The sequence below is a fragment of the Lutra lutra genome, chromosome 6 (genome assembly GCF_902655055.1).
Source record: "Lutra lutra chromosome 6, mLutLut1.2, whole genome shotgun sequence".
Taxonomy (NCBI): domain Eukaryota; kingdom Metazoa; phylum Chordata; class Mammalia; order Carnivora; family Mustelidae; genus Lutra; species Lutra lutra.
In genome coordinates, this window is record NC_062283.1 from 45989368 (window position 1) to 46005831 (window position 16464).

The 16464-nt window shown below is 39.2% G+C and overlaps 1 protein-coding gene and 1 non-coding gene across 2 annotated transcripts in view; one reads left to right on the forward strand and one right to left on the reverse strand.

The window, feature by feature from the left end:
* The window catches only part of EYS (eyes shut homolog), a 1828849-nt gene that overhangs the window by 1780643 nt on the left and 31742 nt on the right, over window positions 1-16464 (forward strand). The window contains 1 exon segment of the mRNA XM_047734324.1: window positions 2611-2782. Coding sequence (XP_047590280.1) covers window positions 2611-2782 — 172 coding nt within the window.
* On the reverse strand, window positions 13834-13906 carry TRNAK-CUU (transfer RNA lysine (anticodon CUU)). The gene has a single exon. It is a non-coding gene; the product is annotated as a tRNA-Lys (tRNA).

Consider the following 16464-nt stretch of genomic DNA (forward strand, 5'->3'; position numbering starts at 1 on the left):
AAATAAAATCTAGGCTAGCCTTTATTTTCTCATTTTAAAGACACTACTTATGACTGATAACCATATTGACTTAAAAATACTTTATAAATAAACTGTAAGTGTTGAAGGAGTGAAGTAAAATTATAATACATTACAGGGTCCTAAACAGTTGCATATAAAGTCTTTGTTGAACTTCCCTTTTTGTTTATATTTTCCTAATCTTGGGGTGTTAAAGATCTTTCTTTTCCCAGCACTACTGAATACAATTGACAAATAAAATAGTATATATTTAAGGTGTAGAATGTTATGATTTGGAATACATATACATTGTGAAAAGAGTACTATGGTCGAGTTAACACATTCATCATCTAACATGGCTACCTTGTATGTATGTGTGGTGAGAACACTTACAATTTACTTTCTTAGGAAATTTCAGGTATATAATACAGTATTATTGACTATAGGCACATGCTGTGTCTTGGATCCCCAGGACTTACTCATCTTATAAGTGAAAGTTGGTACCACTTGACTAACCTCTCCCCATTTCTCCCACTCCCAGCCCCTGGCAACCACCATTACACTCTGCTTCTATGAGCTAGACTTTATTTAGATTCCGTATATCAGTAAGGTCATCAGTGTTATACCTGGGAAAGACCTTTCTAAGGATATACGCGCGAAGACCAGTCCTGGAGGGAAAAAAAGAGAAATGAGACAACATAAAAATTACAAACTTCTCTACATAAAAAAATAAGAGCTTCACCATAAGAAAAATTAAATGGCAAATATTAAACTGAGGAAAGTATTAACAATATAGGACAAACAACTAATACACTCATTATGTAAGCAGGTCTTCCAAATTAATGTTAAAAGTGGTGAATAGAGGAAAAAATTACATAATGAACAAATGAAAAGGAAGAAATACAAATGGCTTATAAATTTATTGAGAGGTTTTCAACCCCAATTAAAAATAGCAAAAGAGGGGCCCCTGGGTGGCTCAGTGGGTTAAAGCCTCTGCCTTCAGCTCAGGTCGTGATCCCAGGGTCCTGGGATCGAGCCCCATATCGGGCTCTCTGCTCAGTGGGGAGCCTGCTTCCTCCTCTCTCTCTCTCTCTGCCTGCCTCTCCACCTGCTTGTGATCTCTCTCTCTCTCTCTGTCAAATAAATAAAATCTTAAAAAAAATAAAAAATAAAAATAAAAATAAAAATAGCAAAAGAAAGGGGCGCCTGGGTGGCTCAGTCGGTTAAGCCACTGCCTTTGGCTCAGGCCATGATCCCAGGGTCCTGGGATCAAGTCCTGCATCGGGCTCTCTGCTCAGCGGGGAGCCTGCTTCTCTCTCAGCCTCTGCCTGACACTGTGCCTGCTTGTGTGTGTGTGTGCTCTCTCTCTCTCTCTCTCTCTGACAAATAAATAAATAAATAAAATCTTTAAAAAGAGAGAGATTTAAATTTATAAAAAAATAGCAAAAGAAAATTTTATTCTTTATTCCATTTTAAAAGGAAACACAATAATCTCTTGCATGTGATGATTATGAAGAAGCAGATGTTCCAGTAGTGAGTGGGGGAAATAAAATTGTGCAAAATATCTATGACACTGGGACATCCTTCAAAGCATCCACATCTTTTGTGCTAGTAGTGTTACTGCTAGAAAATAATACTAAGAAAATAATTAGCAAATAAACAAAGAATATCCATATAACGTTAATCATAACATTATTTTTAATAGCAAAAAAAGTAGAAATGAGTCAATTGCCCAATAATTGAAGGTTAACTAGGTATATTATATGAAACAACAGTAGGCCATCATTTAAAAATAGTTATGCTATGCAAAAAGGTTTAATGGTATTTATGCTATACAAATGCTTGGAATACTATATATTATAGAGTTTAATGCAGGATTCTATTTTTGTTTACAAGAAAATACAGCTAACCATAGAAAAACTTCTGGTGTATAATAATTAGTGTGTTAATAATTAGTGGTATATAGTACACACCAAAGTGTTAATAATTGTCTTTTCTGGGGGCAAGGGGTGGCTCAGTCGGTTGAGCTGCCGACTCTTAGTTTTCGCTCAGGTCATGATCTCAGGGTCCTGGGATCAAGCCCCACATCAGGCTGCCGGATCTAGGTGGAGTCTGCTTGTGATTCTTTCCCCCTGCCCCACCCCTGCTCACTCTCTCTCTCAAATAAATAAATAAATCTTTAAAAAAAAAAAAAAACATTGTCTTTTCTGCAGTGTTGATACTGTATATAATTTTTTTTATTTCTCTCTGTGTCTGTGTTTTTACATTTTTATGGTCTTAAAAATTGACATGTATTACTTTATCATGAAACAAATGCTTCTTTAAAAATTCTCTTCTTGTTTTGTCTGTTTCTTCCAGTGTTTTGTTTTGTTTTGTTTTGTTTTTTAAAGATTTTATTTATTTATTTGACAGACAGAGATCACAGGTAGGCAGAAAGGCAGGCAGAGAGAGGAAGGGAAGCAGGCTCCCTGCTGAGCAGAGAGCCTGATGTGGGGCTCGATCCCAGGACCCTGGGATTATGACCTGAGCCGAAGGCAGAGGCTTTAACCCGCTGAGCCACCCAGGCGCCCTCTTCCAGTGTTTTAATATGAAGTATTTTTGCCTTTCTCCCAGGTTGCATTTTCACTGTGCAAGTTCGCACTGAGAAGGGCCGTTTCAGAGGCTTGGGAGACCCTGAGGGCCACCCGACTGCCGGGCGCAGCGTTGACCAGTGCGATGCTTCTGCCTGCAGTTTAATGAAATGTGCCAACGGTGGGACATGCATAGAGGGTAGATCTGCTGCTTAGTAAGTATGACATTATTAGGTAAGAAACTGGTAGGTCATTTGCGTGCTAAGCAGCACTCCACTCATACACACTAGAAACCCACACCGATGCACACATTCAAAATGTTTTGATGTGGACTTCCTAGGTGACTGGGCGACGGATAAAAGCACCTGGGAAGGGTCCTTGCAACATTGATGCCATCTTCTCAATTCTTTTAAACAATGGAAATGAGCCACTGCATCTCATTCCAGACACCATGGAAACAAATCTTAAATTCATAGCGTTGAGAGTGTTAGCAGAAATGTTCATCAAGGGTTTGCCTACCAGATTCGCTTTTGTATTTGGGTTTGAGCTCTGTCAGAAAGGGCCTCGCTAGGTGGACCCTCGCAAACCTGTGTGATTTGACTTCCAAACTATGTTAGTATGAAAGAAAACGACCTATTGAGTGGGAAGAACGAGGGAGTGTTGTCTTGTAAGGAACCTCTTTTCTTGAGCACCTCCCGGCGCATATGTACTGTGAGGGTGCTCTGGATATACGCCAAAGAAAGAGGACGTAAGCAGTGCGTCCTTCATTTCTTCCACTCTAGCTATTCAATTCAGTTTCTTACATCGTAGCTGTTCTCGACCTGTATGAGACAGCCACAAAGTGATCGATCAACATTGTCCCACAGGGCATGTCAGAAGGCATGATGCCCTTAGCCACTAAGCTAGCTCCCTGCAGAGCAATTCCGGAAGTAAGATATCAGAACATCCCTGGAAGACAAGGGTAGAAGAGTACCCAGTTTTTTAACACCTACGTGAATCCCTTACCTTCCCTGAACAGTTCTCCTCCACCTCCTCACCAGAAAATAACCAAAAGCAAAGTGCAACGTTCAAACGACTGCTAATTACGATGCACTGAGTTGGTGAGGAAAGGCTTCTTGGCAGGAAGCAGATGGGGAGGTGGTAGAGGTAGAGGGAGTTAGAGAGGTGGTAGAGAGGTAGAGGTAGAGGAGATGTTATTAGATCTTCCTATGTCTTACCCAAAACTACTCTCCAGTGACTTCTTAGGACATGTAGAATAAAATCTAAAGCCTCCACCATAACTGATAAAGCCCTCCATGATCTGGCCGCTGCAGCCTCTTGGACCTTCTCTCTTATTCCCTCAGTATGCTCAAGTCCAGTTAGTCTATCTCTGTCTTTTGAATACACCCAGCTCATTGCGGCTTCTAGACCGGTACACTGTGTCTTCCAGCAGGGGGCACCCTTGCCATTAGTCTCCGTTTGGCTGCCTCCTTATCACCTCCTCAGGAAGATGCTCCCTTAGATCAATCCAAAACTATCCCTCCCTCCATTCATTCTTTCTATCACATCATCATATTTTATTTTCTCCATAAATATTATTCTCAAATTTTATTTGTTTGCTTGTTTACATGTTAGTTATTATTTTCCCCTGACAATGGGCCTGATCTCTCATTCTACCATTGTATCCCTCACACCTTGAAGAGCTGCCCAGCATAGAATAGGTATTCATTAATTATTTGTTCAGTTCATGAACCAATGAGTAGCTATTCCATGAAAAAGTAGAAGTAATCTTCATTCCAAGGGTTCTAAACACAAGTGCCAATGTAAGGACAAGCAAGGTGACCCCATGATGATCATGAGCATGAAGCCAAACTGACTAAACATAATATTGTAATTGATTAGCTATAAGAAATGGGACACAAGAAGTATAGGAGGATGGGAAATCGACGTGATAGATAACAGATTTGATGTGATACATAACAGATTTGATTGACCTCAAGAATGAGACAGAAGCAGTTCCTAGACAGGAAAAAGCCACGGTAAAGACAATCCTATCGACATCCCCTTACAGCATGGATATATTGGAGTATCAGTAGGAGACAGTTTTGGAAAATCCAAGCACATTATGAAGGGACTGGTTTTAATAAATAGCCATAAAAAAGGAAAGAGTTAATTTAGAAGATATTACAGAGAAATATTCATGGGATATTATGACCTACCAATTATGATTGTGGGAGGAAGGTCAGTGGGGAATCAAATCTAAATTAATCCAAAACAAGAATGAAAAGTCTTGGTGTTCTGGAATGTCCAAGGCATCTAATGTGCTGATCAGTAAATTAAAAATATTAGCTGAATTTTATGGAAACTTGCAAAGAAAAAATGTGTAATGTGCTCAAGGCCATGGAGGTACTTAGGACAAAACCTGAGGCTTGGGACACCACCATCATAAAGAAATATATGTTTGAATTAGCTTAACCATTATGGTTTTATTGTTACTTCTTTACAATCTTTAATGAAATCTTTAGGTTTGCTTTACAACTTATGCGTTCTAATTTGCTATTTAACTAAGCTTAATTATTCAAAAAAACAAATTTACTTCACTTTATCTAAGAAATGTGGTCATTCTTCAGGTCATCTATGAGGTGTTTTTGTCATCTTTTAATGTGATAATAAGTAAACTGATAGTAATAAAGAATGGAAGTTACAGTAAAAAGGTAGAGGAAATTGAAGGACCATGTAAGAAATTCACTCCAACTCGTCGTTATTCCATATGGAATAAAGGGCCTGTTTCCATTTAAAAGCCACAGGTGTTTATCTTGGAAAATATAGTGTCAAGTGTAGATAGACACTTAAAAACTATTTGCAGATCATCTTGAGTAATATAGAAAATTTTCTTGATTTGTGGTAACAAAAGTAATGCCATACAATTGCACAGCAGCATTTTTGAATACATTATTTCCATTGCTCCTAATCACACCTTCCTAAATTAGTCGCAGCAAATATCCTAGTCCCAATTTAATGGATGGGAAAGTAAGCCTCAGAGATTGCAAGTGAATCAAGAGGATAAACCAGCACTTTAAAAGTAGTACAGCAGCACTGGGGCGCCTGGGTGGCTCAGTGGGTTAAAGCCTCTGCCTTTGGCTCAGGTCATGATCTCAGCGTTCTGGGATCAAGCCCCGCATCTGGGATCAAGCACCCTGAGCAGAGAGCCTGCTTCCCCCTCCCTCTCTCTCTCTGTCTGCCTCTCTGTCTACTTGTAATCTCTGTCTGTCAAATAAATAAATAAAATATTTAAAAATAAATAAATAAAATAAAATAAAAGTAGTACAGCAGGCCCCAAAATCAAATGTTCTAGCTCCAGGATGAAAGCTCTCTCCAGAACCTAAATAACAAGAAATGAATTTTAAAGCAGCTAATGATATAGGTAAGGCAACAAAAGTGTTAAATACCTCTTTAGCTGCAGGATGTAATCTGTTCATTTATTCTTAATTTTTTTAATGAAGTTGACTTCATATTTTCTCCAATTTGGAGAAATTTTCTCCAAATTGGAAGTAACTTGCCTTATAACACAAACCCTGGGTGTTTCATCAATTCCTGTGTGGGTGGAAAGTTGTTTCTCACGGTCTAACTTGAGAGCCTTGACTTGAATAACTAATAGACTTGATTAATCATGTACAATGGGAACGACACCTCTGACAAGTTTCTCTACAGGATTCTTAATCTTTCTTATCAAAATTGGGACCAATGTTTGGGATCTTCTTACTAAAATAACAACAAGGGGCGCCTGGGTGGCTCATGGGTTAAGCCTCTGCCTTCGGCTCAGGTCACGGTCTCAGCCGGGATCGAACCCCACATCAAGCCCCACATCGAGCCCCACATCGAGCCTCACATCGAGCCCCACATTGGGCTCCCTGCTCAGTGGAAAGCCTGCTTCCTCCTCTCTCTCTGCCTGCCTCTCTGCATACTTGTTGTGATCTCTGTCTGTCAAGTAAATACATAAAATATTTTAAGTAAATAAATAAGTAAAATAACAACAAAATAGTCACCATATTGACTACACGTGAAGCACTACTGTACAGACAGAAGTAGCTCTTGTGACTATTGCATATAATGACTTATTTAAAGTACAGCTTCCTAAATTTAAAAGAGGCAAATTTTATGGTGTGTAAATTATACCTCACTAAAGCTGTTTAAAAATATTAAGGTTCCCACTCACAGATATTCAGTTCTACTAGTAGCAGGAGTTTACAGAGAATTTTACTACTTTCAGTAAGTTTTGTAATTCTGCTCCAATCTTAATAATAGGAATCCCTTTTTAAAAGAAGATGTTTTCTTTGTAATGTACTTTTCAGTGGTGGTTAAGAAGTTTTCCTCTATCCCAGACTTTTACCTTTACATGGCTCCACACTTTTGTCTTTTACCTAAATGAGGCTAATAGTAAGTTGAATTTCTAGGTCACAGTATAGACAGATCAAAGCTAAAGTTTGGTCTTTTTCTGAAAAATAACTAACACACACAATAAAATATTTTTTAAATGCTCAAAAGGCAAGTCCCAGAAACATAAATTTCATGGTGTTTCATGCAAACTCTCAAAATTACTCAGAGTGTCTTACCAATGCATAGCTGGATGGTACACATTAAAAAAAAAAAACTCAGAATGATCCCTTTGGTTATCTGCCTCACAGCTGGGAGTAGGAGACATTATGGATACATAAGGGAAAGTCTTGTACCAAGTAAGGTAGGGGGTCGGGCTTGATAAGGTGAGGACTCTGGACTCGGTAAACCCTGCAGGCCCTGCTTTCCTGCTCCAAGTATGTCAGCATACACAGATCCAGCTGTGTCCTAATGCAGTTTCTCAAATGAGGGTATAATAAGGCAGAGTTCATGTAAGGCCTTCATGCTCCTGGGATGAGCTCTGATGCAACAGAGAACCAGTAAGCTATTTCGGTTGTTAGTCAGCAGCCAGGGCTAAAGGAAGAGATCTGTTTAGTTGTAAGTTATCCATATATGTACATGGGTTTTGTGCAACAGGTTTTTAAGCAGATTTTACTTCATTCAATTTGCATTTTGCTTGACCTTCGTTAAAAACAAGACAACAGGCCCCGACTGGAGTTGCTTATGCTCAGCCCTACAGCGCCAAACTGATACTTGACTTAGAGTTTAGGCTGTCCCAGAAGTGGAGTCTGAAACCGGTCAGTCGGGAACCGCCTGATCAGCACGACTTAGATAATCTGCCTGATAGACCCCTGCCATCCTCTAAAGGAACAAGATCTTGCCATAACCAGTCTGTTTTTTTGCCAGTGTAACTTCCTTGTTTCCCACTCCCTTCTGGCGGTAAAAGTCTTTCATTTGCTACAGCTCCTCAGAGCTCCTTTCTCTCTGCTAGATTGGAGGCTACCCGGTTCAAGTCAATCTTTGCTCAAATAAACTCAAAATGTTTAAAATGTCTCAGTTTCTTTTAACACCTTATGGTCAAATTCTGACAATGACTGAGGGTGATATGAGGCTTGTTCCTTTAAGAAAAGCACAGGGTAGGGGTACCTGGGTTAAGCGTCTGTCTTCAGCTCAGGTCATGATTTCAGGGTCCTGGGATCCAGCCCCGAGCCCAGCCCTGCATCAAGCCCAGCCCCGCATCGCATCGGGCTCTCTGCTCACCAGGGAGTCTGCTTCCCCCTCTCTCTCTACCTGCCTCTCTGCCTACTTGTGATCTCTCTCTCTCTCTCTGTCAAATAAATAAATTAATTAATTTTTAAAAAAAGCACAGAGTAGGAAAACTGAAACTTACAAAAACCAAGCTAAATGTAAAAGTGAGCTGCACAGACAGTAAGTAGGATAGGAGTTCAGAGAGAATGTGGCTGTAAAGATGTGAAAGGCACCCAAGACTTAAACTAAGTTCATAAACGAGGCTTATTCACAACATAAATCTATCCATGAGTGCAGAATCTCACTGACGCTGGGTTTCCTGATTATTTTTTGGCTCACAGATGTCCAAGAATCAGGTGAAATCTAAAAATCCTTTCCTCTGAAAAATAAACACGCTGAAGACACAAAAATTTGCATAAAATTTTGGAGGTTTCCAAACTATAGTGCCCAATCGTAGACTCTCTGGGGTCCCCCAAACTCTCCAAATTAAGAATTCTTTGTCCATTTTTGTCTTCTGCTTTCACCCAGCAAGTGTTTCGTGCAGTCGCCTAGTGCTCCTCTGTGGGATGGTGACATTTGCCAACTAGTACCCTGCTCCCAAACCCCCCTCCCTCTGAATCTTGCTAAAAATTCCTCTCCTGTCTCTTTCCTGCTCGTAATGCTCCTTAGTCTTTCCTTGCCGGTGCAGCAAAAGTGAGTTCTTTCTTCTGTTGTTCGAGGTGTGACAGGGCCTGCTGTCATCCTATCTGCTCCTGCTGTGCTTTTCTCCCTACTTCAATATTCCCAAGAATTGTATCGCTCTGTCCAGCCCCTCAAGAAATACCCCATCTCCAAGCAGCCAGCGGGTGTAGCCAGCCGGGTAACTCACTACCTCCCATTTGGTTTTCTTCTTTCCCCTCACTTCGCTCTCTCTCACTCTTGTTTGCCAGGCAGAGTACCCCTTCATTTCTGTGGAACTGCTTTTAGACTCTGTTTTCTAGGGGTTCCAAGTTAAGCCTAAGATTAAGAGTTCAAAAACTTGTCTAATCTTGCAGTGAGGCTATAGAGAAACAGACACTGGCGCTACCAGAGCAAACTCTCTTCTTTTAAACACAAGATGTGCGTCACTACGTATCTGATAAGTAAAGCTAGAGAACATTTACACCACAGAGGACATGGCTATGAAAATCTTCATATGTTGCTATGTTGCTGTAGAGTGATCCTCAGGATATAGAAAGTGAAAAAAGTAGGGTAAAGAAGCATGCAAGAAGAGGGAATGATAGATATAAATAAATAGATATAAATACATACACATAGACATGTGTATTTATGTATACAGACACATATGGTCATGTTTTTCTAAGGATTAAAAAAAACAGGCAGAATACAGGAAAAAAATTATAAATGGCCACCTGTAGAATGAGAAAGAAAACAAGGAAGTGACAGGGATGAAAGGTGGACTTGTTTTTTTGTTTTTGTTTTTTTTTATTGTATTCCGTGATTCATTGTTTCATGTAACACCCAGTGCTCCAGGCAATCCGTGCCCTCCTTAATACCCATCACCAAGGCTCACCCAAACCCCCCCCCAAAAAACTGGACTTTTAATCACCCAGAAAATAGAAAGGAGTAATTCTTAAGTACTGAAAGAAAATAAGGAAATAAATGAATCTAACTGTATTTCAAATTGTTGGCATAACCTAAGAGAGAAGATTTAGTTCAATTGATTATAAATTGACTGTACAGTGGGTTATATCATAAGGACAAAAAGAACCATACAGATATTTTATTTCACATCCTACAGTCTTCATGTTAGTGGTCGCATTGGTATTATTTTGAAACTACAGATAAAGATAAAAATAGCTATTTAGTAAGATAGCTTGATGGATGGATGGATGGATGGATGGATGGATGGATGGCTATAACCCAAGGGAGTAACTAGAAATAACATATGAATTCATGACCTGATTTTCTCCTTCCAAAGTACGTATTTCCTAGCTATATCCACTAAAGAAATCTAGGAACAACAGTAATTCAGTAAGAATGAAAACTCTAATACCAAAATTGTTATTTCCAAATAGCATTTTCCACAAAATAATAAACCAGGACTTCTAAAAAGAAATAAGAATAAATAAAATAGGACTTCTAGTATAACTGGACATTCGACTCTAGGGTAGGAAATATATGATACGATCCTGGATGTCTTTTGTGCCTGAAAGCAAGAGAGTTGCCAAAGACTACTAGGGCGATTTTAAAAGAAGACAGAAGCCAACCTAAAGAGACTCCCACTGGCCAAAGATGGGACCATTTCAGAATTCCAGAGAATAATGTCTGTAATGGATTTAAACGTGCCAATATATAAAATACGTGTAGTTGTAATGATACTCCATACACACATTCCACCAAGGGATTAAAAAAAAAAAAAAAAAAAACTTGTCACCTATGGAAGTTGCTAGTGTACCATTCATTATTCTGAAATTCGACTAAAGTGAAAGATGGATAGGTTCAACCTTCTTTTCCTAGAAAGAGTACAGTAGCCAGCCTCCAAGTGGCCCTCCTAAGAGACACATCCTTCCACAGTCCTTTCTCACACAGAATAGGGCTGAGCTGTATAAATCATAAGATATTCTGTAAATGACAACTTTTGACTTCAAAGCTAGGTAAAAAGTCATTAGCACTTATTCCTTCCTTAAATTGTGAGATTTAAGAATTAAATGATTCTATCCACTGAACAGTTTAATAATGGTCGGACTCTATTTTTTATAGACCCTCTGGCAGTTGTATAGAGAATGAATTTGCAGGTGGCAAGCCTGAAAGCAGAGGAAACTATTATGAGTCTGTATTAACAATAAATGGTTATTATGGCCTTGAACCATTAAGGTCTGGAGTAATTTATTATGCAGCAATAGGTAACTAATACAAAATAAAAGTAAGCAGCCAGATGATTGATGAGAAGTAATTCTTATTAGAACTAAAATATAATTTAGGAGCACCTGGGTGGCTCAGTTGGTTAAGCGTCCACTTTCAGTTCAGTTCATGATCCCAGGGTCCTGCTCAGCAGGGAGCCTGCTTCTCCCTCTCCCTCTGCCTGCAGCAACCCCTGCCAGTGTTCTCTGTCAAGAAAATAAGTAAAATCTTGGGGGGAAGGAAAAGGAACTGAACTAATTTAAGTGCATATTATTCTATAAATAATAGAATTTGAAATATCATCATTTTATAACCATCAGGGAAAATAATGGCTGCTTGGATCATTAATGAAAGGTTGACAGAAAACTGTATAATGGTTGGATAAAGCAAAGACCACTTGAACCAAATGGCCCATCGTAATTGAATGTAGAGCAAACATTATACGCCTCCTGATGCAATGTCATTACCTACACAGTACCACCTCTAACGCAGTAAAAAACCTGAAACTGAATCTGATCAAGCCTCTGTATCTACAAGACTCTGAAAAATCAAGGCAATAGATGAAAACGAGTCAAGTAATATTATAAGGATCTAACCAACCAAATCTAGAATATGGTAAATTCTACTGGACACACAACACAAAAAGCATATGGATGGAAAGAAATGCAGAGGGAGAATTTTTATCCAAGTAAGAAGCCTTAAGAAGATGCTTCTACTGTGCACAAGCATCTGGAGAACTTGTTTGGGTCCTTATGAAATGTCAACACAAAACAAAACAAAAGACAAATTTTTTTGAGATGATCGTAATTAACTGAACACAAGAACTAGACGATCATGAGGAATTAACGTTATTTTTTGGGGGTATGATGCTAATATTTGGTTGTGGAGGTTTTTTAAGTTTATTATCTGTTAATGATATATGCTGAAGTATTTCCAGATAATTGGATTTGCTTCAAAATATTTTGTCCAAAAAAGAAAAAGGAGTAGACAGAGAAGCAAATGAAACTAAAGAGCTAAAAACTGATCATTTGAAACTGGTTAAAGAGGTTGATCAATACTATGTTTTTATACTTTTACATGTATTTGAATTAAAAAACAATAGTACATATAATATACATCTTGTCTAATTTGTAAAATTCATAAAGTATAAAATAAAGTATAACATGATTCTACCAGTTATAGATAACTACTTTTAAAATGTGGGGCTCTTTTATTCCAGTCTTTCCCCACCTTGAGTTCTTAGCTGCCAAAACTCTGCAAATCCGTTATTTGATGCCACCTATGGAAAATGCGTTTGAAGGATGTAAGTTCCAAAAGGAGTTCATACTTTCTCTTCCCTTATTAAAGCAGGCAGAAAATAACAGTCGGAACTATGAATTCAGTGTAGATTTCAGCAAGCCTCCCTATTACTGTGGTTTAAGGGGAATATCTTTTTCTCCTGCTTTTTGTGTAGCTCAGATGTCAGCTGCTCTCCCAGACCCTTGAGAGCTACATCCATCCGCTGTGAAGGTCCAAAGATCTTTCCAAGGTTAATGCAGACTCCAGGAGGGTTAGGTATACTCTCAAAACCTTGTCTGGTTCCAAAACTCCCATCCACCCATACAGACTCTACTCCATACAGTGTGTGCCTGAAAGTGACAACTTATTTGATTTCTATTAAATTAACAAAACCGTTCACACTTTAAGACAGATCCAACGGTTTATATAGGTGCAGCGGGCGGCGATGTGTGCAGCTGTAGAAGGGAACCGTTTATTTTCTGGCCACCTAAACAACTTTCAGCTTGTGTTTTGGTCATCCCACCCCTGCAGAAAAAATACATGGCCGACCCACTCCACTTAATCTTTGTCTTCTCGTCTTTGCTTCATTTTGCTCCAACTGATTCTGGGTTAGAATGAACCAAATTTCCCTTCTGGCTCTTTGCAGAGCAATTTAGCTATTTTCTTTTTGGAGTCCAGGCTCAAGCTCACATTACCTCTGCTAGGGCCCACCATTTACTCCAAGAAGCTCGTGTAAATGGTTTCCTGAATACAATTCCGTCACTAAGAGAAACTGAGTCCGGCTGTTGACGTAAAACAATGTTTCGGCCCCAACCCTTGGAGGACAGAACCGTGAGGACTGGGGCCCACAGACCACTGCCAGTACTTTTATTAGTAGGTAAAGAGTAGTTTCTTCTCCTCCTTCTACACTCTGTGAGGTGTCACCAAAGAGTTTGCTGAGTGCTATCACCAGCAAGGAAGGGAGGGCCAGGGGAACTCAGTAGGTGCAGCGATCATGGCAACCCTTCCTCGCGGGCATGTTCAGCCTCGGCATCACATTCCACCACACAGGGAGGTTCACTTATGCTTGTCAGCATATTTTTCAAAGGCTCGAATCCAGTATCACACTTACCTTATCGTCTCAGCTTACTTCTAAAATGGAAATAAATCATTAAGGAAAGCACACCAACACGAATGAAGCCATTCAGTACAACAGGAGATTCATGTATATTTCTCTTTTCCCTCAAATAGCAGAGCAATAAGTTGTATACGCTGACGTGGAACCCTTTAAGCTATGTGGCTATCTGTTGCTAAACAACATGCATTACTTCATTATTCATGTGAGTTTATTATTTCGTTTTAAGTACCGTATCTGATGTTGAGTATGCACAGAAAACCCACAAATCTGTTAACCGTAACTTTCTTGTAGATCTCGCTCAAGGTAAATTTTCTCCAAGAACTTTTTCTTTTTCTTTTTAAAGATTTTATTTTTAAGTCATCTCTACACCCAACATGAGGCTCGAACTCACAACCCTGAGATCAAGAGTCACATGCTCTACCAACTGAGCCAGCCAGGCGCCCCCCCCCTCCAAGAGCTTTTTCTTTCTACTCACATCTGACAATGACGATTGAAATAATTTTCCCTCATTACCCTCAACATACATAAAAGAATCTCTCTTATGCAAAGCAATAAGAATCTATGTGGTAAACTGAAAAAGGAGGTTAGGAAGGGGTTACAATTCTCTATGTCTCTGTGTTTTAACTACACACAGAAAATTAGTAATTGGATTTACCTCAGAGTGTTAATATGGGTATTAAATGAGTTACTAGCTACAAAGTACTTCACATGGTGCCTGACACTAAAATGAGGCCCTAATAAACTTTGAATTGTATATTTTACATATATCATATATATTTCACATGAATAATTTGTTGTAAATAAATTAATCATGAAGCCCTTCCGAAGCAAAACCATGTTTTCTGCTTCTTATTCACCCTGGTAACAACGGGGAGTGGTGCACCATATTTCTGTGTTGGTGAATATTTAGTAAGCAAGTGAATGATGTTTAAGTGATATTCAAACACAGAATATTAAATCTTCCATCATCTCATTTTCAGTTAACTTTTATATTATCAATGTTCATCCTAAACTTCAGACGTCTTAGATTTGCCTAATTATAGGAAAATTAAATTCTTCATGTTGAATATCTATTGTAACAAGAAAAAATCCATAGATGTTTCTGAGCTATAAAATTGTCAATAACACCCAGTTTATCTGCAATTTAAAAATTTAAATCAGTTTCATTCTAAATACACAGATGTAAAATAATTAACTATATTAGTAAAATCTCTAAGACTCAACTCTCGAATGCCATCATGAGCAGCTGTTACTCATATCTCTAAAGTGCTAACCCTTTGTTCTGTGTTATCATCTCTCCATGTTTAGAGGCTGAAGAACCCACAAACTGTTCTTTATGTATTAAAAATTGAGGATAATATTTTCAGAACGGACTTGAGAGAACAGTTCTGTGTATAATATCAATGATTCTTCAGGATCGTTTGACTGTTCTTAGCTTATGCAATAGATGCTTCAGCCATTTGTCTGCTGTTCTACTTAATCACAAATCTGTCTTAGGTCCTTGCTTCTCATCAAGGTGAAGAACCATGTCACTAGATACTTAACGGGAAAAAGCCCTTTTATCACCAGCTATCACCTCCAACTCAATGTAGCTAAAAGAAGATTTTTATATGTTTCCATTAAACTGTATTCTCCAGATGTCCCTATTCCCAATAATGGTACCATATTCTTTCAGTCATTTAATTTTGAAGCCCAAAGATTTCCATAGATCAAGAGACACAGAACAGCGGTTAAATACGGGGACTCCCTCAGCCACAATCGCCACGCAATTTGTTTAACTTCTCTGTTCCTCAGGTTCCTCTTCTGCAAAATGAGGATGATAATAGTGTCCTCCTAATAGGATCATAAGGAGGATTAAATGAATTAATACATCTAAAGTGCTAAGCAGAATGCCTGGCCCATGCACGGTGAGCCTCGGTAAATGTTTGCCATTACTACAGTCTTTCATTTTTCCAACCAACATTTACCAGATTCTTATCACATCTGCTTCCACCTCTCCATCCTCAAAGCCATTTCCCTGTCCAGCCTCTGCATCCATCCATTGGCTTGTTCCCCAGCCATGACTCATTCATTTACTTGTTCATTTATTCCCCAGATATTCAGTGAAAAATTACTCTATGCCAGGAACTGGTTTAGCCCCTGGGACTATGAAAGAGAGTCAAATAGACCTGATCTCTGCCCCCATTCAGTTAATGATCTAGCGCAGGGGTCAGCAAACCGTGGCCTATGGGCCAAATCGGATCCATCACCTGGTTTCGTAGATAAAGTTTTATTGGGATACAGCCACGTCTGTGCACTTGTGGATTGTCTGTGGCTGCTTTCAACGGTTGCAGAGTTGTTGCAACAGAGTCTGTATGGCCACAAAGCAAACTGTATACTTCCAAAGTTTGCCAACCCCGATTCTAAAGACAAAAACAATCTATGGCCATACCAGTCTGAATGCACCCCAACTCATCTAATGGTAAAAATACAGTAAGATCTGGGGCGCCTGGGTGGCTCCAGCGGTCAGGTGTCTGACTCTTAATTTCCACGCAGTTCATTATCTAAGGATTGAGAAACCTAGCCCTATGTCAGGCTCCACGCTCAGCAGGGAGTCTGCTTGGATTCTCTGTTTCCCCCTCCCCTTGTGCTCTAAGTGAATAAATAAAATCTTTAAAAAAAAAAAATAGTAAGATTCCCTAAGTTTTTTTTTTTTAATTTTTTTATTTTTTTCAGCATAACAGTATTCATTATTTTTGCACCACACCCAGTGCTCCATGCAATCCGTGCCCTCTACAATACCCACCACCTGGTGCCCCCAACCTCCCACCCCCCACCCCTTCAAAATTCTCAGATCGTTTTTCAGAGTCCATAGTCTCTCATGGTTCACCTCCCCTTCCAATTTCCCTCAACTCCCTTCTCCTCTCCATCTCCCCTTGTCCTCCATGCTATTTGTTATGCTCCACAAATAAGTGAAACCATATGATAATTGACTCTCTCTGCTTGACTTATTTCACT